Source organism: Eretmochelys imbricata, chromosome 22 (genome assembly GCF_965152235.1).
Source record: "Eretmochelys imbricata isolate rEreImb1 chromosome 22, rEreImb1.hap1, whole genome shotgun sequence".
In the NCBI taxonomy this organism is placed as follows: domain Eukaryota; kingdom Metazoa; phylum Chordata; order Testudines; family Cheloniidae; genus Eretmochelys; species Eretmochelys imbricata.
The window spans coordinates 13,305,306-13,328,917 of NC_135593.1; the positions used below are offsets into that span (position 1 = coordinate 13,305,306).

The following is a 23,612-nucleotide window of genomic DNA, read 5'->3' on the forward strand; positions in this document are numbered from 1 at the left end:
GAAAGAACTGCTCTGCCACAGACTTCTTGGGCAAATCATTTAACTCTGTGCCTCAGGATAATGGTACTTCCCCTACTTCACAGGGACAAGGATGTTGAGAGGATAAATACATTAAGGGCTTGTCTACAAGACCATTTAGTTTGCGGCAAACTGGGGCATGAATCTAGCCTGCCACACCCAGCTGTCTGCATGCACCCTGCTGACACATGCTAACCGCTGGTTAGGGTCCTTTGACCTCTGCCACTTTGAAACAGGAGTAGATTAAAGAGCGCTAACGAAGCCAGCTTGCTTCAAGCTAAATGTTCGTGTGGACAAACCTTAAGGATTGTGATCTGTATCTGATCGATGCATCTGAAGAAGTGGGGTTTTTACCCACAAAAGCTTATGCCCAAATAAATGTTAGCCTTTGAGGTGCCACTGGACTCGTTATTGTTTTTGTGGATACAGACTAACACGGCTACCCCCGGATACTTAAGGATTGTGAGGCACTCTACTACAGTGACAGGGGCCAGATAACGACCTCAGACGGATTTTAATGGAGCTATGGTGATTTCCACCAGCTGAGTTCTGCAGTCCAGTTCGCACAAGCACCCCTATAACACCAAGCCAGCGAGCAAACAAATACAGGTTTCAATAATACCACACTTAATCATTCGCTCTTATGTACCTGGTTTTAACAAGGACCTCAAAGCATTTTCCAAACCATATTTACTTAAGCCTCAGGGTCCTGAAGAAAGGATAATTATCCTGTTTTGCTAGTGGGGGAAAACTGAAAGATGGAGAGGTGACACAGACTGTCCACACTCACACACTCAGGGAGTCACTGGCAAATTCAGAAACAGAACCCAGCAGAGACCTCAGATTTCCTGCTCCACCCACTGGACAGCATTCCCAGCCACAGCTAGGAACAGAACCTGGCAGTCATGACTCCCAGGCCCCTATCTAACTAGACCCTGAATCCTGACTTTGAGCCTCCTGCTCCAAGCACCAGATAACATCCCCCCCAGCCCCTGAGCCTGGGCTGGGTCCAAAGAGTGGGGCTCATTGAAAAGTTTTTGCTGAAACTGTTTTTCTGTGAGAACTTTGACTGTCAGCTAAACAAAAGTTTTTGCAGGAAGTGTCTGGTTTTTTTGCAGAAACTGTTGTTTCTATCAAAAACTTTCTGTCTGAAAACCCTAAACTTGTGGGTTTTTTGCCAGAACATGCTTTTCTTTTTAATGAAACATTGCAATTTTCCAGGGCGTGCGGAATGATTTTCCAACCAGCTCTACTCAGGACTCCCAGGCCCCTACTCCAACTACTAAATCGCATTCCTTAATGCAGCAAAGGCAAGGATCCAGCAGGCCTAGTTCCTGCTCTAACCGCTGGGAGCACTGTCACAGTGAGTTAAAATGCATTTACAATTATGAAAAAAACACTTTTAATGCAGATATTCATGTCAGATTCTCATTTACTGAATAAAACCACAATCATCATCATCATCTTATGATTCCTTATAAGTACTGAAGCCCTTTGCTGTTGTGTTATTTAACTCTTATAAAGGCTTAAAACAAATGCTGTTTCACTCACCCGAGCAATGAGCTCTCCCACCATGCCAGTCCAGGTGCCATTCACCTCGGGCACGCCATACACCCCGTCACCAACGAGGCGGATCTTATAGTTGAAGTGCAGGATCTCTGCCAGCTCCTTCAACATGTCCACGCAGAAGCCTTCATAGCGGTCGTTCCCCTCCAGCGCCTGGTGGTTCCCCTTCAGCATTAAATAAGGGTTTTCCTGCATTGAAACTGGGCAGCTGTCATTCCCATCTTAGCCATAGGATCACAACAGCTCTGCATTTAGCGTGAATCAGTAAGCGGGGCTGATGAAGGAGGCTTACTGGGAAGTGCCATGGGAGGCAGGGGTTCTGGCAAAAGAAACTGGCCAGATCTTCAGTCCTGCTTTGTCCCTTTGACCTCCTCATGGGATTGGGGTGAAAGAGGGGACCAAAAGCTGGCTTCAAGCACCAGTTGTGCATTCTGCTTGCCTAGGAAAATCCTTAGGTGGTGTAAAGATAGAGTAGGCAGTTCTGTGCTACTTGCTCCTACTCCTTCCGATGTCAGTGGAATTCTCTGAACAAGTTTGATCTACAAGGGGTAGAGGGCATTCTAGGCCGTGGCCAGAGTTCCAACAATCTTGAACTAGCTGGAAATAATTTAGAGCAGCCCCAAGGCTGCTGGGGCGTGTGTGTGTCAAACTGGCTTCTGTAGTCGCAGCCTCGGTGGCTGGAGAGTTAGGGAGGGAAGACAGTATAAGGACACCTCTGCTGTAGTTTGGGCCTTGATTCAAGCAGAGCTCATCTGGACCCATAGAACTGGCTCCCAGCGTGTTTCACGGGCGTGTAGATGTTAGCAGCAGGGGCACTGGTAAAACCTCAGTGGGGTAGTGGACTCTGGGCAAGATGGGGGGGCAGGCAGCACAAGGACTTCATGAGGTGAGGATAGTAGCGATGTACCCTCTATTCCCAGTCTATTACAATTATATTCATCTTAATCATTTTTAGTAATTTTTATGGAGAGAAGGGACAACTCTCCTGCCCCACCTAACAGCTGTATCCGGAACAAGAACATCACTCGGAGATGAATTTAAAATTGCAGCTTATCCCCATCACAGTCCTCTCCCCAGCTGCTTCTGAACTCATCAAATATCATTTCCATATGAAACATCAACTTGAGTTTAATTACACTGTCATAAATTGTCCTCAATGCTGTAATTAGAGATTTGATCTTCTGTTCTTTATGAAATCAGTGTGCGGCGCTGAATGCAGGGGGCAGAGGAGGGATGGAAGAAGGGAATAATATCCTGGCTGATTGAGAATGACATCCCTAGACGCTGGGCTGGAGAAGAGCTAACGGGAGCTGTCGGTGACCCCCTCACTTACCAGGATGGTAGTGACGATGAGCGTGGTGTTGAAGAGACTATCTGATATGTTGGAGGAGAAGATTCTGTTGTCCATGGTAAGTCCTTCAGAAACGTGCCAGCGACCAATCTGTAGCGGTAAAGAGCAGAATAATGAAATTTACCGTGCAAATTACCATACACGCCCGCCATATGGCTGCTGTGACTGACAATGATCAGGCCAGCCCTGTGAAAGATATTTATTAACGCTCCATTACCTTTACAGTGAACCCCACCAACATTATGGCAGAGAGATTATTCCGCTGGTAGGCAGCCTTGGCACATGCCACTTGTGCCACAGCGCTAAGAAGCACCCAGGTTCAAATTGCTAGCGGTTAATTCAGGCATCTCTACTGTGACCACAGCCAGGCGCCTGATTCGGAAAGGTGCACAGGAGGGGGATGGGGTGCTTGCTGTTATTTGATGCACCAGGACTAAAGCTTTGTCTTCGCAGCTGTGTTTTTAACACAAGATAACTATGCACCTGAGCTATCCCACTGTAAAATCCCAGTGGAGACAAGGCACTGTGGTTTTAGCCCAAGGTAGCTAGGTGGGATCAGTGCTATACCCCCACCCATGATTCATCCTCATAGAAACCACAGTGCTTTCTCCCCACCAGGATTTTACCTCAGGAGTTCCATTCCTGGTTCTGACACTGATTCACCAGGCAGCCTTGGGCGAGTGACTTTTCCTCACAGCTACCCATCTGAAGGGGATCACAATACATGACTGACCTCAAAGGGTGCCAATAGGCTCAAGTCATGGTAAAGTACTCTGAGATCCTTGGAGAATAAGCCCTACAGGACGTAGTATCACAGCCTCCTGGCCTCCATTACCAAATATCAGACCCAACTGGTACAGTGCCGACACGAACGTCTTCTAACCCTGCCATGTGGCGTCACCTTAACAACGGGCTTAGAAACTAACCCACAGCCTCAGCAGCACTGCACAGTGATTAATCTCCCCGAGCCCCCGCCCGCACGGCCGCCTGGAGATTAATTAACCCCCCAAACTACAGCACTTAGGCTAATCAACCCCAACAATTCTACACAGAGACTAAGCCACCCTATCCAAACCTTGGTGTTATTGTATTAAAACTAATTACCTGTCCAACGCCATGGAAGAGAGACACAATTCCTGCCTGACGCTATGACATGCGTGTACAGGACAATACCACAACAAGGTCATGTAACAGGCAGCAGGTCTCATCCATTCTATCCTTGGCAGAGTCCCTTTCCCACTGGGAAGCCTCTCTGCACCTTACAAGATCCCAGCCCTCAGCCTGTTGCGGAGCTGATTGTGGAGTAAATCCCTTGACCTTGCTGAGGCGAGTTGTCTTTCTTGTACTGCTACCCTAAAAGCTAGGTGATGACCCCATAATGTTTGGGGTGCCTGCAAGGAACTCTTTGTAGCAAAGGTCATCTGTTCCATGATGCTCTAGTACTGGCCCAAGCAGACTCGGACACTGGAGTTCTAAGGCAAATTACCCCTTTGCTGTGCCATGGTTGGCAGAGTGCAGGAATAAATCCATTTCCCTTTGCACCAGGTGTAATCTAATTATGTTAGGGAGAGAGACGGAGGAAGGTAACATCGGTTATAGGTGGAGCTAGCTGGAAAACAGGAATTCCAGGTAGCAAAAAAATGGAGGGTTCAAAATCAGTTTTTCTTACGCATGAGAATGAGACAGAGACCTGCTCGCAAACTGACCCCCCCGTGGTGAGGGCACTCACTGGGGACGTGAGACACCCGGGTCCAGGCCCCGGCTTGGAATCAGGCAGAGCAGGACTTGACCCCGAGTTCATCGGAAGCTTCCACAAAAGTTTTGAATCTGCTTTTTCTGACATGCTACGTTTCATTGAAACATTCCTGACCATCTCTAATTACAGGCCTGATGCAGACCTGATGTAAATGGGTGCATCACCCTTGAAATTAACAGAGTGACATTGATTTACCCCAGCTGCGGAACTGGCCCTGTGAGGTCAATGGCTTTTCTTGGCAGTACTTTTCCACCAGCATGACTCATGTCTGATAACCAATGTGGCTCCAGAGTAATTTCTCAACTCATTTTCATGATCCAAATGCAATCTGAAATAACAGCAACACTTCCTTAATAAGGACTGGGTGACTCAGAGAGCTGGGAATGGGAGGCAAGCGCTGTACAGCACTTCTAGGATGCTGGTTCAAATCCAGCTCAAAATGCTAACTGACCTCAAGGTGTTGTCCCTTAAAGCACGTTTGTTGCATCCGCCTCCCATCCCCATATCATAAGGAGGCACAAATTGTATGTGGCAATGGGGCAGTGATGAAGAAGCGCTTGGAAATACCCAGAACCAGGGCAACTTGGTCTGTCATCTCTGCACAGAGGCAAGGGACTGACTGGGCTGTCAAAGGGCTCACAGAGCAGATTTGCAGAAAAACAAATTAATGCAGAATTCAAAATAGCCACCAGAGTGTTAAAGTCCATAACATACCCAGTAGTCCTTCCTAGAGACCCAGGACCAGCACCGTCAAGGTTAGGCCTCTGGCCAAGCCAGGTTAGGTGAAGTGGGTTAGGGCAGGGCACGCCACGCTTCCCTGGCCTGGCTTCATGTGGAACTGGCTCCTGGTGGAAGCAACCAGCCTATGTGGCTTGTTAGGCCCTGATTGGCCTCTGCTTGCTCCCTGCCCTTCTAGGGGCAACTCTTGCTGGTTCTGCCTGCAGCTGATCGTGCGACGCCTCTCTAGGCAGCACTGGTGGTCCAAACTCCACTACCTTCTTACGGCAGAGTGTGCCAAGGCAATGGGCAGCAAGCGCTTGGTATAGCCCACATCAGGGCCATACACAAGGCATTTCCCTAGAGGTGGCACATCGAGGTTGGAGAGTGAATAGAGGAACCACATGGCAGCGTGTGGTAACTCATGCTATATCTGCTCTGCAGATAGCACAGGGAAAGTTCAGCCTCCAGGGCTGCCAATCTGGCACCTTTCACAACATGAATGCTGCTCTGGGAAAAGCACGTGTCACACCAGGATTTCAGTGTGCACCATAGCCATTAACTCATCAAAGCTCACAGCCCTCCATGAGGCTAGGAAGGGCCATTAGCCTCGCCTGACAGATGAGGGGACCGAGGCACAGTGATTGGCAGCAGGTCACAGAGCACAAGCTGGGAATAGAACCCAGGAGTCCTTGGCATCTAGACCAGGGGTGGGCAAACTACAGCCCACGGGCTGGATCTGGCCTGCCAGCGGTTTTAATCCGGCCCTCGAGCTGCCGCTGGGGAGTGGGTTCTGGGGCCGGCCCTGCTCTAGTGCTCCAGCCGGGGAGCAGGGTTTGGGGCTGCTGCACGTGGCTCCGGGAAACAGCGGCATGGCCTCCTCTGGCTCCTACGTGAAGGGGCAGCCGGGGGCTCCGCTCTGCACACTGCCCCTGCCTCGAGCGCTGGCCCTACAGCTCCTATTGGCCGAGAACCGCCTGGGCCGTGCCTCTGCATAGGAGCCGGAGAAGGGACATGCTGCTGCTTCTGGGAGCTGCTTGAGGTAAGCGCCACCCGGAGCCTGCACCCTCGAACCTCGCCCCGTGCCCCAACCCTCTGCCCCAGCCCTGATCCCCCTCCCGCCCTCCAAACCTCTCGATCCCAGCCCAGAGCACCCTCCTGCATGCCAAACTCATCCCCAGCCCCACCCCAGAACCCACACCTCCAGCTGGAGTCTTTGCCCCTGCTCCCCCCACCCCAGCCCAAAGCCCCCTCCCACACCCTGAACTCCTCATTTCTTGCCCTACCCTGGAGCCCGCACCCCCAACCAGAGTCCTCACCCCCAACCCCAATTTTGTGAGCATTCATGGCCCGCCAGACAATTTCTATTCCAAGATATGGCCCTCGGGCCAAAAAGTTCACCCACCCTGATCTAGACCTTGTTGAGCTCTATTCGAAAATCAGCCTCGGTTTAACTCAAAATCAATCTAGTTACCTCTGTGCAGCCCCCTAATATAGACGCACTGAAACAGCTTTCATTGTGCCTTGGCTGAGTGCAGTAATCAGTCTGGGGCAGTCCCTGCATTGAAGTCCATGGGAGTTTTGTCATTCACACAGTCAACAGTGTGCTCTTGTTGCCAAGAAGGCTAACAGCATTTTGGGATGTATAAGTAGGAGCATTGCCAGCAGATTGAGGGATGTGATCATTGGGTATTGGTGAGGCCACATCTGGAGTACTGTGTCCAGTTTTGGGTCCCACACTACAAGATGGATATGGAAAGAGTCCAGCGGAGGGCAACAAAAATTATTAGGGGGCTGGAGCACATGACTTATGAGGAGAGGCTGAGGGAACTGGGGTTATTTAGTCTGCAGAAGAGAAGAATGAGGGGGGATTTGATAGCTGCTTTCAACTACCTGAAAGGGAGTCCAAAGAGCATGGAGCTAGGCTGTTCTCAGTGGTGGCAGATGACAGAACAAGGAGTAATGGTCTCAAGTTGCAGTGGGGGAGGTTTAGGTTGGATATTAGGAAAAACTTTTTCACTAGGAGGGTGGTGAAACACTGGAATGCGTTGCCGAGGGAGGTGGTGGAATCTCCTTCCTAAGAAGTTTTTAAGGTCAGGCTTGACAAAGCCCTGGCTGGGATGGTTTAGTTGGGGATTGGTCCTGCTTTGAGCAGGGGGTTGGACTAGATGATCTCCTGAGCTCCCTTCCAACTCTGATATTCTATGATTCTATAGATGCAGGATCAAGCCTTTAAACTCGGGCTTCACTGATGTAACATGATGGATTTTAGCTACACTGGACTTTATCACAAGGCTAGCACAAGGCCCCAGTCACCTGCTATAACAACTAGACAACATTCCCTCCCCTCTTGCTTCTCTAAGATAGCGATCAGTTCTCAGTAACGCATTATTTTGTCAGATCTGATAATGGGAGATTAGTGACAGATTATCTTTAATTTTAACAACTCTTGCTGTTGTCAGATTCTTCCCTTCCCTGCTGGCATACTGTAATTGACTGCCTCCTCCTCCTCTGGCATGACAGATGATTTGACCCTTCTTGTAGCATAACACTGAGGCTAAATACATCGATATGTCAAGGTTATTCCCACTCCATGCTGTGCTTGGTACTGACTCCCTTGATGGTATGGTAATGGCATTAATTGACTCCCCACAATGCTCAGTGCTTCTGAAGTTTAATGTACTGGAAGATTACTAGGATCCTCAGATCTTTTCTCTCTCCAATGCAGATGCCAAGGAAATGTTAATCATATACATATATATGATTTTTATATACATATATACGTTTCTTTATATAAATAAAGAACCACCAATAAAATCTCTTCAATACTCCTCAAAAAACGATCAGATACCCTATCCAGAACTGGGGAAGATGGCCTTGTGATTAAGACCCTGAGGATATGTTTACATAGTCTGTGGCAGCGAGCCTCCCAACCTGGGTTGACAGACTCAGGCGTGGGGACTCACTCTACCGTGCTAAAAATAGGGCTTTGACATTGGTTATCAGGCTGGGGCTCGGCTCTGAGGCCCACCCCCTATCCTAGGCTTCAGAGCCCGAGAGCCACCCTGAGTTGCAGCGTCTACATAGCTACATAGAGCGAGTCCCACACGCCTGAGTCTGTTGGCCCAGGCTGGGAGGCTTGCTGCCACAGGCTGTATAGATGTACCTGACTAGGCAAAGACTCAGGAGAGCTGGGTTCAACGTCTGGCTCTGCTATAGACTCCCTGTGTGGCCTCGGGCAAGCCACTTAACCTAGTTTCCCCCTCTGTAAAATGGGGATAATTGCCCTTCCTTTGTCTGTCTTGTCTATTTAGATTGTAAGCTCTTTTAGGCAGGGACTCTGTTACCAGGCATACACACAGTACCTACCATACCTCTGTTAGGGCCTCAAGGCATTACTGTGATACAAATAATGTGTATCCAGACAGGGCAGCTGAACCTGTGAAGAATAAGACAGCAGCCTTGGCTGCATCCCTCCCTAACCTCCCTGGGAAGACAAGGTCTCTAGACTTCGCTGCCCCACAAAGGAGTTATCGGAATGTGCGATACCCTCACAGATTTATCATCTCCATAGAAAATGGCCGCCAGCTAACATAAGATGAGCATGGTGTGCCAGTCCCACTCCTTCAATCCCTTAAACTCCCATGGTTGACAGGGATTGGCACAAATGAGCCTGAGCTCCCAATCCCTTAAAGCACAAGGTGGCAAAACACCACTCAAACAAGAAAAGGAGTACTTTCATTACGTGCCTTTTCTGCAGCTCCCCACAGGCCTAAGCAGCAGGTGATGCCAGGGAGAGATGACATGGTGAGACCATTCTGTAATCACTTGACGCAACAAGCCCTCCCCCCGCCCCATCTTCACCCCTGCAACTAGGGTCCAGGGTAAAGCTGGCTCTGAATATGAATGCCTTGAAACAACTAGACACCTCCAGCATGATGAAGGTGGATTTCTTCTGAGCTCTGATTAGCAAGCAGTGTCCTGCTGAGCTCATTTCTCACATACCCCCAACACACACACTCCTCATGCCCGAGAAAGAGAGTTTGTATTTGAAGAGCCTTGTCGATGCTAACAGGTAGGGGAGGTTTCCGGCAGGAGACATAATTAGGCACTTGGCAAACAGCTCCTTATCAGCCCAAAGAGAAATGGGGATTAGAATCTCTTGCAGAACAGAAACTTGGAGATAGCTGCACAAATCTGCCAGGCCTGCTGCTGCTAAAGGATGCTGGAAGACCCCTATTGCAGGACAATGAGCTCACAGCCACTGAATGCCTAGCATGCTCAGAGGGGCTGGCAGCTAACACGCGGAGGGTCGCCTATTAAACCTGCATGACTAACAGACACACATGACAAACCTGTGGGTCTCCCTGGCCCACTTCCCAGCTGGGGAGACCCTCCCTCAGCCCACTCCGCAGCTAATGTGACCATCCTTGGCGCAATCCCAGACCACCGCCTAGCCAGGGTTCCCCCTGCCTACTCTCCCCTTGGGGCAACCCCTGCCCACTCCCCAGTCAGGGCAACATTCTCTCCCCCTGGCCAGGGTGACAACCCCCATGCCCAGCTCATTCCCAGGGCCTCTTAGACCCATTCCTTAGCTGGGGCAATAACCTCCAGGAGTTGTCCACTGAGGGCCTAATCTTTTGCTAAGAGCCTCCCATGAGGTGCTGAGTACCATCAGACCATAAGGAAGTCCATGGGAGACAAGGGCACTCATTCCTTTGCAGAATCAGGCCCAGAACCCACACCAGAGGCTGGGGTGGGGGGGGAGGTGGGGAGGAGCACAGGTCCTGAGGCAGCTGCTTAGCTATTTACATGCTAAAAGGGCTTGATGGGTTGAAGTGGCTGTAATTGTAGAGGGTCTCTGATCTGTCAGCTCATCTGCATCTCATCAGCATACCAATTATGCACCCTCCTGCCATCCCCACCACTCTGTGTTTAAGGCATGGAAGCCTTTTTGCACACAAGTGGATAATTGGACACACCCACACAAGGAGGGAACGTGGTGTCTCATGGAGGTGAGGCTGTGGAGATTGGTGGGTTCTAACCCCAGTCTTGCCATTAATTCCCCATCCAAATTTTCTTCCCCTCCTAGGGATCACCTGCAAGTTACACATACCCCATCTTCCCCCTTTTAAAGTGCCAAATCCCAGTCCCCAGGGTTTAATCTAAACCCAAGAGAGATGCTACTATGCTTTTTAAAAGATGGGAAGGGGAGAGAAAGCAAAAAGAAACGTACAAAGTCAGCCCCTGCCAGATCCCAGACACATGCTAATGAGCTTCTGCCTTATCAGGCATCTTGTGAACAGAGGGCTCTTTGTACAGCTGAGGAAACAGTTCCACAAGTTAAACTAAATATGGAAAAGCATTCAGTGCATTACACAAATATATTAAAAGTTAAACACTTAAAGCCCTGGCTCTCCTGCCCAAAAGCAACGAGGAGTTTGAAAATCTGAGAGTCTCTAATTTGTTTGCTAGCAGAAATCTGGATCAGCTTCAACTTCTGGTGAATTTTCTCTCAAAGCTGATGAGCTGGAAGCCCCTGTGGCTGAAAGTGACAGACATGGGCAGAGAGCATGAGCCTGTTAAAAAGGCAACAAGGATGCTTCAAACAACTCTAGACAGAAGTCAGCTAATTTGACCCTTGGGAGCAGTTTGTCTCCAGGACACAAGTGTTTGCTCCTGAGTGGTGGGTTTAGTTAAATGATTTCTAACTATTCATTTATTTATTCAATATATAATAATATGGGAATTTCTCCCACGATTGGCTGAGAAGAGGAAAATTGGTGAATAAGCAGCAGCCCACTAGAGCTATTCTAATCTCAAAGCATTATACTAGTGCTGGGGCTTGAGGGCCCTTGATTCCCACTTGAAAACACTGACAACTAAAGGCGTGCTCAGCACCTTGCAGGATCCAGCAGTGGATTTCAGAAACCTGGATCGGCACCTCCTACTTTGGGTGAGAAGTACCCAGCTGAGCAGGAACTGGGCTTCATGGGTGGAGGCGGTCCAGATGAATTGGTGAGGTTGGTGGGATGTTTCATCTTGGAGGAAGGTCAAAGATTCAGGAGTGGGCAGGAGACATGTTTTGGGGGCCTGAAAGGGAGAGCCTGAGCATGGGGCAGGTAGGGTATAAGAGCCTGCTTGGAGGGCTTGTAACTTGGGTGGACCTGGGCCCTGTTTAGCCTTAATCCGCCCTCTAGGCATTGGCCTGACCCCCAGGTAAGAGGTGCAGGTTGGGGCTGCCTCCTCCAGCTCAGAGGTAGAGGCCCAGCTGAGGAATTATGCCGCCACTGGAATACAAACCAGCATTGTGCAGAATAAAGTCAACTGGACAGACTTTTGACAAGGAATGATTTATTTAAGGCCACCAAACATTCTAACCAGGCAGCCGACACCAGCAGGGCTTTCCATTGTCCAGGTGCCTTGTCAGCATAACCTGTAGTAACTGATCACCTCTCGCTGGTGGGCTGTTTGCAAAGTTTAACTCCAATGGGAGATGTGGGATACTTCTGAAAAGCAGGCCACATACTTAGCTGCCTATGGTGCATAACCTGCAGTAGAAAAGGTTGCCCTTTTCTGGCTCCACATATTGCTCCCAGTAAACTGGGATTTTCAAGAATGCACTGGTTCTTCGAGGCTCTGATGGGATCCTTCATGAATCCCATTCGCTTTGTGCTGTGCTATCAGACTCCCCACATTGCACGTTCCAGGTACGTTGCTTGGTTGGGATTGGTCACATTAGTCACACGGCACCATCTCTGTTTCTGGATGGGTGTGCTTAGCAGACAATGGCAGTGAACAGAAGTAATTCAAGTCAAAATTTGGTCTGTACAATCCTTACTTCTGGTGAGGGTTTGTGAGATAGAAGAACCCTAGAATGGATTACCTAGGGAGGTGGTGGAATCTCCTTCCTTAGAGGTTTTCAAGATCAGGCTTGACAAAGCCCTGGCTGGGATGATTTAGTTGGGGATTGGTCCTGCTTTGAGCAGGGGGTTGGACTAGATGACCTCCTGAGGTCCCTTCCCACCCTGGTATTCTATGATTCTAACCTTCCAGGGTGAAGGTTGCAGGACTGGCCATTAGGGAAAAGCAAGGCAAAGCATTTTGCTACTTGTAAACCAAGCAAGCTTGATCTGGCATCAAACAGGGAACCCCGGGATGCCTCTTATCCAGTCACTGCTCTTCATGCAGAACTGCTCTTCACCCCTTGAGATTGTATCGCGGCAGCATGTTTAAACACTGTCATCTGCAGACAGACAGACCCTGGGTGTGTGAACCATGCGACTGGACCATTTCCCAGGTTTGTTCAACAAATAAAATGTTCTTTTGCGTCCTGGAAAATGAGTCTCCCTCCAAACCCGAAAAGAGAGAGAATCTCTTTTATTGGACCAGCTTCCATTGGCGACAGAGACGAGTTTTTGAGCTCCACAGAGCTCTCTAATATCCTGCGACCAAGATGGCGACATCACCATTCCAAACCCTAAAAGTGATTGCGCGCTGGCGGCAAAATCTTTGTCATGTCAGGCATTCTCCAGGAGCTGGAACACAGCTGTGAGGCGAGCAGGGGCTTCCGTGCACTCAAAACTTCACTGCAGAGCTCTCGGCAAAACAGAGATTCAGAAGGATCTGCATATTTATGGCAAAACTCTCCCTCGCATTTAAAATGTATTACAAAAATATAGCAAGCAGGTTGGATTTTAAAGCCATGTCTCTCCCCGGCTCCCGCCTAATGGCTACTCTCGTTAGCGCAGGCGGATTTGGATCTGTCACTTTTGTTCATAACAAGTGGGTCAAGGAAAATGGCTAAAAAGGGCCCTGATGCTGTAAGAGATCTCTCTGCCGGAAGTGACAGCCCGTTTCCCTGCTCACTCAGAGGGAGCTGAAGGCAGAGCTGTCACATGCCAGAGGTAGAAACTGGCAGGCAACATTCCAGCCGAGGCTGAAAGTAGCTGCTGCCAGGTCCCATGCAGAGCCGGGTAAGATGTCGTTGCTTTTGTTCTGTGATGAGGCACTTCCAGCTGGCAAACATCTGGAGAAGGGGCGGTCTCTGAGACAAGGGTTCTTGCCACTGGGCTGATCTGTAACTTCCCAGTGAGCTGCCCAGATAGGAATATTAAAGATGAGACCCCCGTTCCAAGGCTCCTTAGTCTGCTTCATAGGTCAGGGTTGCTTTCTCCTGGAAAACACAACCTCCATGGAGCGGCTTCATCCACTCCTACAGAGCCTGGGCCAAGTTCCAAGCTGGTGTAAGCAGGTTCAGCTCCATCAACTTCAACGCCTGAATTTGGCACCTGGCTTCCACCACTGCACTCCTCTCTGCCCCACCAGACAATCTTGCCATTGTGGGACCCTTCTCCTCTGAAGCGCTTGCCATGTGGCACAGCCTCCCTCTGGAATCTCTCCATCTCCTTGCAAACCTCAGCTAAAATCCCTCTTTCCTCTCCGGGCTCTCTCCAAAATAAACAGGCACTTCTTTATTATTTATTAAAAATAGATAGGTTTGAAATAGAGGCAGTGTGACCTAGTGGCTAGGGCACTGGACTGAGAACCAGGTTCTATTCCTGGATCTGCCACTGGCCTGCTGGGTGATGTTGAGCAGTCACGTCCCCTCATTGTGCCTCAGTTTCCCCATCTATATTATGGGGATAATATATCTCATTTGTAAAGTGCTTTGAGATCTACTGTTGTAAGGTTTCTTGCACCCTCACTAGACACATCTGGTGCTGGCCACTGGAGACAGAGTACTCTGCTAAACGGACCATGGGTCTGATCCAATCTGGCAATTCCCATGTTCTTAATATGGTGAGGTAAGTCACCTCCACCCTGTCCCATTTTATCTACCTGCCAAAGTTAAAATGACAAGAATACCAATGTGGGAAAGAGAACAGAAATGAGCAAAAGAGACGGGCTGAGGAACTAGTTCAACCATGAATGAATGAAGTGGTGGGTTCCTGCTCCGCTGCAGAACCCAGAGGTCCATAAAGAGAACCGCAGAGACACCACACTGAACCTCTGTAGATGGCAGGAAATACACCAGTACCCCTAGTCACCACTGAGAGCAGCAAATGCACAGAGTCTGGTGCATCTCATTGCTCCACTACCCCTTGGATCTTGCAATGACTCTGCAACCAAAGGGTCTGGTGTGAAGTCCCTTTGGGGAATCTCTACGCTGCAACTGGGACAGCATGTCTTGGCATTCCTGAGCTAGCAGCGTGGCTGTGCTCAGGTATGCCTGCGTATGCTGCAGCTGTGCCTCCCACCTGCTGTGCAGATGCAGCTGTATCAGTGCCTGGACAGGGAAGGAATCTCACTGGCCAGTTTCTCCCTCTGCCAGCTTTGGGCTGCAGCAATCGAAAGGCCGACTCTGCAAGAGACAGAGTGGCATCAGGTGACCACCATGAATGAGACTGCGAGAGAGTGAGCCATGGTTGAGCGAGGGCCGCTGAACAACAACAGCAGAGGAGGCGGGGATGAACGAGCACTGTGCTGCAACCGCAAGAGAGTGAACGAAGGGCAGACAGGTGTCAATGCAAGAGCATTAGAGAATAAGGCGCATTCAATATGCCAAGGACTAACCACTTAATGGGCTGTGGAGGGTGCAGATGTCTCATGCATAGCGCAAATTCTATAATTCAATCAAAAAAAGTCACTATGAGCTGGAAGGATGAAGTCCCTCTTGCAGAAAAGGAAGCAAGCATGGATCAGTGCTACAGGTGATTCGGATTCTGGTAACTCCACCGATACACACTGATCAGTTAGTCTGCTGGGAGCCTTTCCTGGTGCACTAACCAGCCTCTGCTCAGGCTGAAACGAGACCCCTTTTGCTCTGCATTTGCCTGGTTATCCTCCATCTCCAAGAGAGTCCAGCCAGTGGGGAGGTGCTGAGTGGGGGGGTGGAATTCACCTGCGGCTGGTAGGAATCACCTCCTCTCTGGGGCCACTCTTAAGCCACCCTTGCCCAGGTGCCCATTAAAACTCACTGGCCAAAATGGTTTGCCTAAAGTTAGGCTCCTAAATCCTTACTGAGGCCCATAAATAGAAGTGACCTGATTTTCAAAGGTGCAGCTTTCCTGCAGCTCACAGTGACTCCAGTGGGATTTGTGGGTGCTCAGCACTTCTGAAAGCCTGGATGCTTATATAGGCACCCAGATTTGAAAACTAATGTAAGTCAGGCTGTGCCCCAACAGAAGGGGAGGGTTGTACAAGCAATACACAGGGAGGAGAAGAGTAGCTAGCCGCCATCACCAATACCGAAGGAGGTGCAGGGTAAGGAGGAAAACAAACAACCGGAGGGATTGGCAAGCAGTTTCAGGTGATGATTATTACAACTAGTCAGGAACCAGAATGCCTATTCCACAGGAAATTCTGATATTTGCGGGAGGGGAAAAAGATCTTTCCAAATCGGAACGAAATTTCAAAATTTCCCACAAAAGGAAAATTCCCCAAAGCTTTGTTTGACTCAGTTGGAATCACTGAAACATTTTGTTTCAATGTTATCGTTTTGATTCATTTTATTTAGTCGATTTTCATAGTCCAGTTTTCCAGTTCAAATCGACTTTTCGTTTTGACAGTTTTAAATACATAAAAATGGCCAAAATCAGAAATGACATGTTTCTATTGACCCAAACCAAACAAATGTTCAGATTTTTGATTCGCAAACATTTTGGAGACACTTATTTTTCATCCTGATTTGGAAGGGGGAAAATTTTGACATCTTGAACATTTTCACAGGATAGGAAAACCATTTCCCAGCCTGCTCTAATAACAGGGCCTTTTCTTGGTTTAGCTGATGTCTTTTGACAATGGGTTTAACTTAAACTGAAAAAAAAAAGCGCCACTCATATAGGAAAATAAGAGGGTCTACACAGTGGGTAAAGCCAGTACAACTATACCTGTGTAACTGCTAAAACTTTCTCATGTAACTTTCCCCCAAATCATTTAGGGATAGGTTTAAGATGACTTGAAATAAACCACTCTTAATCTGAAATAAGTGTGTCCACAAAGCAGTTTGCAACAGTTTAAACCAGTTGCAAGTCTGTGTGCAAACATGGCCTTTGTGTGGATGTGTATCCAGGACATGCTTTGTAGGCACTGAATCTTATCTTCTTGGAGAGAGGGCTGCTGTCACACTGGAGCTGATGCTGGGTGTTGCTAGTCATGCTGGAGAGATGCTCCCTTAAGGTGGTAATTTAAAATGCTTAGAGATGTCTTGGGGTGGTCTCTTAACAAAGGGGAACATAGGGTTTCACTGTAAACTTCCTTCCAAACCATGAACAATGAGAGAGCTGCAGCTAAAAACTGCATTGGGGTTGTTCTTTGCTAAGGGTCAGGTCATGCAAGGCAAGGAATACTCTCCACTCCCATTGACTTTAGGGGGAGTGGAGGTGGGGACAGGGTCTCAGCACCTCCCAGGAGGCACTCAGCACCTGGCAGGTTCAGACCCTAGGAAGATGCCTGCAGGGCCAATCTTACCTGTCTGAAGCCATTTCGTGTGTACTGCAGGATTTTCAGGGCATAGTTCGACCGTTGACCTTTGCTGTTGAATTCGATGTGGCCGGTGAGACCTTCCAATTCTACCTGTCCAAGAGAGAGAGAGTTACAGCACCAAATTGAGATCATTCCCACTTATAGTCTTGAACAGAGCCCACACATGGCAGCTGTTTACCCAGTTAGTAGGACAGAACTGTGGAGCTCTGACATCTATCCCCGGGGGTGGAGTATCAACAGTATTGCCATGGGACAATTCTAATTGCTTTCAGAATCTGCCTGGAGTAGAAATGAGACAGAGAAGACGGGAAAATATCCCAAAATAAAACAAAGACTTGTAAGTTGCAAGGCTTCCAGAATGCCATTTCTCATGAAGGTTCCATTCATTACCCTTTTAGCCACTCCCCAGCCTGCCCTCCCCTGCACCCTTATTCCATCTCCATGGCCCCAAGGCTGCACATTGCTAGGTTGCAGAGGTGAGTATTTAATTGTGTCACATTGAAAGAAGCGTCTGGGGATTCTGTGGCAAACCGTGCCATGACATTGCACTGGATGGAGCCTGAGTTAACAGGGGGTCACATTGCAAAGAGCCCCATGACGAGAGTCATATCCCACACAGCGGATTTAAATCCTGCTTAGTGCTGCTCAAGCACCTTATTAGCAGTGAGTACAAGTTAATGATACAAGAGCTGGGAGAAGCTCCGTCATTCTGGGGTTACGGGAGTTTGTGTGAACATTTGATTAGGGATGGGGCAATGAGGTGGTTTAAATCAGGAGTAGGTTAAGATGTGTGTGTGTGTGTTGAGGGGGGAAGGGGTCAGATGTTGAGACCAAAGCCACATCAGTGAGTCTTTTACCATCTTGGGATGAAATCTCATGAGAGTAGCTGCTCTCATGAGATTTTAATTGCATCCAGAACAGAACCAGAAAAAAATGTTCAAACTGGATACAAACTAGAACCAAAATACACACACCACATTCACTTCTGGGACTTCAAATTGAAACTCTCGAGGAATCTGAGGGGTTCAGACCTGGGGTTTTGTTTTGACCCGTAGTTACTTTTGATCCATATGAGTTCACAACACCCTAAGTTCAGAAAAGTCCAAATCAACCACCCCTGCAGGAGAAACTCATCTACAATATCTGAGCTTCTCCTGGTTGCAAGGTGGGACCATAAATCAGCTCAAGTTCACTTGAAACTGGACCCAGGGAACTTTCACAAAGCTTAGCCTGGCTTAATTTAAAAAGTTTGCTGAGCTTTGTGTTTGCCACAAAGCCTGAAAGTTGGTGAATTTCAAATAGTTCCTAGGCTGGCTTACAAACATTTCTCTCATGGCTTTCTCCTTCATTCCCAGCACTACAGTCAAACAGGTTGGTATCCTGCACTTTGACTGCAGGGACATCATCTCACACACGTTCAGATGTGCATGTCTTTTGCTCCTGGCAGTTGGGGGGTGGATACAGCTAAATCAGCAAACTTCAGTCACTTCTCACCATTCTCAGGTAGTTCATCAAGCTGGTGCCATGTTGCCAGATCTGTGCGGATCCACAGGACAGAGGTTTCACACCAATCTCCTGGCTCCGGTTTAACTCCTGCACCGCTGTCACCACGGCATAAACAGCATCAAACAACAAGGCAGAGGAGAGCTGTGGACAGAAGAGAGAGAGAGGTGGGAGCTCAGAGGAGCAGCACCAAAGGTTGGAAAATTAAATAAGACCCAACCTGCACTTAGCGAAGGAACAAATCCATTGTTTCTGCCATACGTGTGCACACAATTACACACACAGTGTAAAATAAATCTTTACGCACCCATACAGTACACCAGGGTAGAAGCTTACATCTGCTCACACATCATAGAGCAACTCCATTCAACACCATGCTACAGTTACCCTACCATATCTGTCATGCCTTGAGCTACCTCGCCTCACATCCCACTGACGGTCTGAGCTGGGGTTAGTGAGAAGGAGCTAGACAAGGCATCTGAGCCAGATTGCCCAGTGCCCTGTGCCTTGGGCAGTCACTCATGCTTGTGCAAAGCAAGCATAAAATGCTACCATTCTGATTTGGTACACAACTAGATAAGTTTGTGGAGGATAGGTCCATCAATGACTATTAGCCAAGATGGTCAGGGAGGCAACTCTATGCTCTTGGTGTCCCTAAACCTCTGACGGCCAGAAGCTGGGAGTGGACGACAGGGGATGGATCACTGGATAATTGCCCTGTTCTGGTCATTCCCTCTGAAGCATCGGGCCCTAGCCGCTATCAGAAGACAGGATAGATGGAGCATTGGTCTCACCCAGTATGGCCTTTACGTTCTTCGGTGTGAGTCATTGCACAAAGGTAGGACAATGGAGAATCAGGCCCATAGACTCCTTTAATCATCATTCTCTTGGGGTCTCCATGTCATTCATTGTGGTAGGCGTAACTCATGTGGCCATTCTGGATTCAAGTCCATTCCTTGGACTTCCTCCGCCTCTTCTCAGGCTTATTACCTTACCCTCCACATCTCGGGTAGTTTCTTCTTACTGCTCTTCGCATCCTCGCTTTCCTCCCTTCTGCACTTATCCACCTCCCTTCCTTTCTTTGTCCTCCAGTCCCCACACTGGCCTCTTAATCCCTTTACCATAATGCTCTGGTCCCCTTTTCCACTGCCGGCCGTCCTTCTAAAGGAATTGCTGCTACAGGAGATTTCAGAATCCATATTGACTCTTCCCCCTTCGACCCACTTGCTTCTAATCACTTCTATTTACCATCTTGTCTCATGCAGAGCATTACTTTCCTCATGCACAATTGTTTCGATGTTTTTGATCTAGTTAACAACCAGTCATTTTCTATCTCCTCTTCATTGTTATGACTAAGATTTCACTTTCAATTATTGTCACTTCCTGACTGCATTGGCATTTGGTTGCCACATCTCGTTACTGTCAAAGTTCCATTTTCCTCCCTCCCTCTTCATAGAGTCTCCTCTCTACCATTGCAGCATCCAGCAACATATTTGCTCTTTAGCTTGTTGAGCGTTCTCCTCACCTTCCCCCGTATGTGGACATTTACAGTTCAACTATATCTATCGCTCAGGTTCCACCCAGATGCCTTGTCTAGCTCCTTCTCACTAACCCCAGCTCTGATCACATTTATTCTCTTCCCAGTCACCCTAATGGGGGACAGTCTTGTTATGTAGACCCTTTGGTTTCCTCTGCCTTACCTGTGTGTATAAAGTGAGCCAGATTTAACCCACTAGGCTTGATCCTACCCCTGCTGAAGTCAACAGCAAGAGTCCAGCTGACTTCAATGGTCTGGTATCAGGCTGTTAATGAGCAACTCAGGGCTTTGCAGACACTATGAAAAACTAACATTTCCACACTTAGTGCTATCAAACCCTGACCATCCGCTCTAATAATTCCAGTAATCCCCAATTTCCATCTCCCACCCCTCAACACCTCTCACATTTGTTCTATCAAGGTAGACGGAGCTCAGACAATTTGATGGTATTTCTGACATCACCCCATCTAATATGATGTCTGATTTTCTCCCTACTCTAGTCTGTGTATGTTCTGACACCACCCTCCTCACCACAGTATGTGCGCACTTTCCAGGAGCGCATCCAGTGACGTGAGTAGCAACCATCATGTGTGATTCGTACTCTCGGGATCGGATTGATCTCATCTGTAATAATGATGAACCCTGTTGTCGGTATCTGTTGCTGGAGGGCTTCAAAGCGCTCTCCAACTATGGATTAACTGAGCTTCAAGCCATGCCTGGCGAGTCGGTAAGTATCATTATCTCCACTGTGCAGAAGAGTAACCTGAGGCACAGAAGAGGATGAGTGACTTGCCCAAGGACACACGGGAGTTTGCGGCAGAGTTGGGAACAGAACCCAGTCATCCTGATCCCCAGTCCTCCTGTCTGAACCATCAGATAACATGCCGTCCCTCTCTGCCTATCCCTTTGTGTTCGGTGATAAGTCTTCCAGCTTTCTCCCTAAATAGTTACATCGTCTCTTAAGAATTCCCCTCCAGGGCTGCATTTTCCAGAGTTGTTAAAGGAGTGAATATATCCTCCCTCCTCACCCCATTGGCTCACGTCATCTCCTTGCACTCCAAGCTCCATTGCTTGTTACTGCAACTAGGAGTTCGCCATCCCCAGCTGGCTGGGTACTCGGGCTTCTGTTCAGCAAAGCACATATACACATGCTTAACTTCATTGGGACTTACAGGTGTGCTTTCCTGTCTCGGGGCCCTTATCAGTAGCGACAGGTCAAATTCTGACCTGGGGTAAGAAGATGCAGCTCCACTGTCATCGGATGTTTCTATCCCCTTACCCCAGCTCTGAAAACTGGCCCCAGTTGTCTCTGGTCGGGTTTTCATTTCCCTTCTCTTTGAGCAGCTAGTGATCTCTTATTAGCTACTAAGCAAGAGGCTTGTAGATCTTAGTGAAGCATTTGACATTATTGATTGGAATATTTTACACTTTAGCCTCAGACAATTTGCTGGTATTTCTGGCGTTACACTTCCCTTTTCCAACATGCCCTTATGGTTTGGTTTGCTGCCGGGGGTGACTTCTTCTGCTAAGGGGATCCTCCCCCATCCCCCAAGTCCTACACTTCCCTCTCTCTTTTCTCTACTTACAGCTTTCCTGGGAAGCACCCGATTTCCAGCTCTAACGCTGGGTATCAGGCCAGCCATTCCCTATCCACACAGGCTCAGAACTAGGAGTCGATGCCAGTTTCATGATTTTGAGGGGCCTGATTCAGGGCTTTTGAACCCTGAGGGACTGCAACATGCACAAAAAGATCCCAGCACCCCCCCGCAGACGTCTTCACCAGCTCCCCCCTTTATTTCAGGAACCTGCTTTTAAAGCCCACTATGGACTTGCCCTATCCAAAATCATGAACTGTGTTCTGCTCGAGTCCTCTCCTCGCTTCCTCTGGTCACCGAGTATCAGAATCCTCTCTGCCACTTCCACTTCTTCCCATTGCTGTTGGTGCAAGAGCCTTCTCCTCTGCTGCTTCTACCATTTGGAGCAGTCTTTTCTGTGTCTCACTCTGGCTCATCAGCTCTCTGGCTCGTTTCAAATCTCAGCCAAACACAATATTGTCTCCCTCGCCTGTGCCTCCTAATTGCTATTTCCGTCTGCCATTATTTATTCGTAAACTCTGTTAGCTGTATTTAACTCAGTCAAGCAAATTGGGATATAGTTTGCATGGAAGACGCTTGTGCAAAATTAAGTTGCATTTCACTGTAGCACAGCTGCTAGCCGATTTTTTGGTTCTTCCAACCACCTGGTTTAAAACTCATTCACTTTGACTTCCCCAATCCCTCTCTCTCCTCCGCCCCTTATCAAATCTCCTCCTCCTCCTTTGTCAAGAGTCATTTAAAAAAAAGGCTTTTTTCATTGTGACATTAAAAAAAACCCAACAATTTGCACCTTAACACGAGTCTCTCACTTTTGTGCATTCTTGATTTGTGCTGATCATTGTCATTTTGTGCCACCTCCGTGGTGCACAGTGCCTGAACAACATTGCATGTGAAAGACCCAACGGTTTTGATGGTGGTTCCTACTCACATGATCATGTGGGTGTAGGTGAGTAAAGAGCCGGCCCCCCATATCTTGCAGGGACATCACTGCACGGCTGGAAAACCAGGGGAGGAACTCCCCAGATAGGGAGTAGGGGGATGGAGCGTGGGTAAAGTTGTGTTCCTCTATGTGTAATCAGCTGGGTAAGGAGTGAGTGTGGTGCACCCTGAATTTAAGGGAGCATGAGGGAAAAGAAGGGCTGCCACTGTGTTACGAAGCCCTGGGAGCAACTCGCTTGCAAAGGGGCAAGGAGCACACAAAGCCATAGCTCCTCCCCCTCGGTGCACAAGCCAGCTGGGCTAGTGGGGAGTACTATTCCAGAATGTGCTGTACCCTTCTGATGCAGGATGCCCTCGATTCTGCCCCATGGCATGGCTCAGCTCCTCGCTGGCTGCCCTGTGCGGCCAAAATCTCCAAATCTAGCCCTGTGGGATACAGCTACAGTGCAGCTGGGAGTGAGCCCCAGAGCCTGGGTAGGCAGTGCTGGCGGGGCTCAAGGTAGAGTACTAAAAATAGCAGGGTGGATGGTGTGGCTCCAGCAGAGGCTCAGGATAGCCACCCGAGCATGGCCCCAGGAGATTGGGAGGGCCTGAGTGTCAGAGCTGCCACCCGAGCCGTGACGTCCACACTGCTAGTTTTAGCACGCTAGCTTCCGTCTGTCCGCTCAGGCTGGCGTGCTGGCTTCCGGCTGCAGTGTAGACATATTTACAGAAACACAGAGAGATCCATCATAGTTTAAAGAGAAGGTTTTTGTTTTATTTACCAAAATCTCTCGTGTCAAGGCCAATGTTTAAAGCCAAGCTGCTCTCCAGGGACTATAGGCAGGTTTAGGAGGGGTGAATGGGAGTTATTCCTGAAACACTGTCCTCTGTATATTTGCCCCCAAACATAACAGAGAATTAAAACCATTAAAATCCTGTGAAATAGACTTTACAATCTGGATTTCATTCAATGAAATAAACACTTAATTACAAACATCTGTTTTTGCCTAAATTCTAATTACCTAATCTAGCCATCTGTAATTTTAATGATTTTCTCTGATTTCTTTTCCTTGCAATGTGATTAATGAGACTGGCATTTGAAGAAGTAGCTTCCCCCGCCCTTCCTTAGACTCTTTCCCATCTCTAGCAAGAAAGCCCAGG

General features: G+C 48.5%; 1 protein-coding gene across 4 annotated transcripts in view; it reads right to left on the reverse strand.

Annotated features, from left to right (window-relative positions):
- Positions 1 to 23,612, reverse strand: part of GRIK4 (glutamate ionotropic receptor kainate type subunit 4) — a 201,892-nt gene that overhangs the window by 38,819 nt on the left and 139,461 nt on the right. For 3 of the 4 annotated variants that reach the window (XM_077839813.1, XM_077839812.1, XM_077839811.1), the window contains 4 exons: positions 18,390 to 18,542; positions 16,881 to 16,985; positions 2,918 to 3,025; positions 1,570 to 1,773 (listed from right to left, as the gene is read on the reverse strand). In XM_077839813.1, coding sequence (XP_077695939.1) covers positions 1,570 to 1,773; positions 2,918 to 3,025; positions 16,881 to 16,985; positions 18,390 to 18,542 — 570 coding nt within the window. The remainder of the gene's footprint in view (positions 1 to 1,569; positions 1,774 to 2,917; positions 3,026 to 16,880; positions 16,986 to 18,389; positions 18,543 to 23,612) is intronic. The other variant, XM_077839814.1, reaches the window with a different exon arrangement.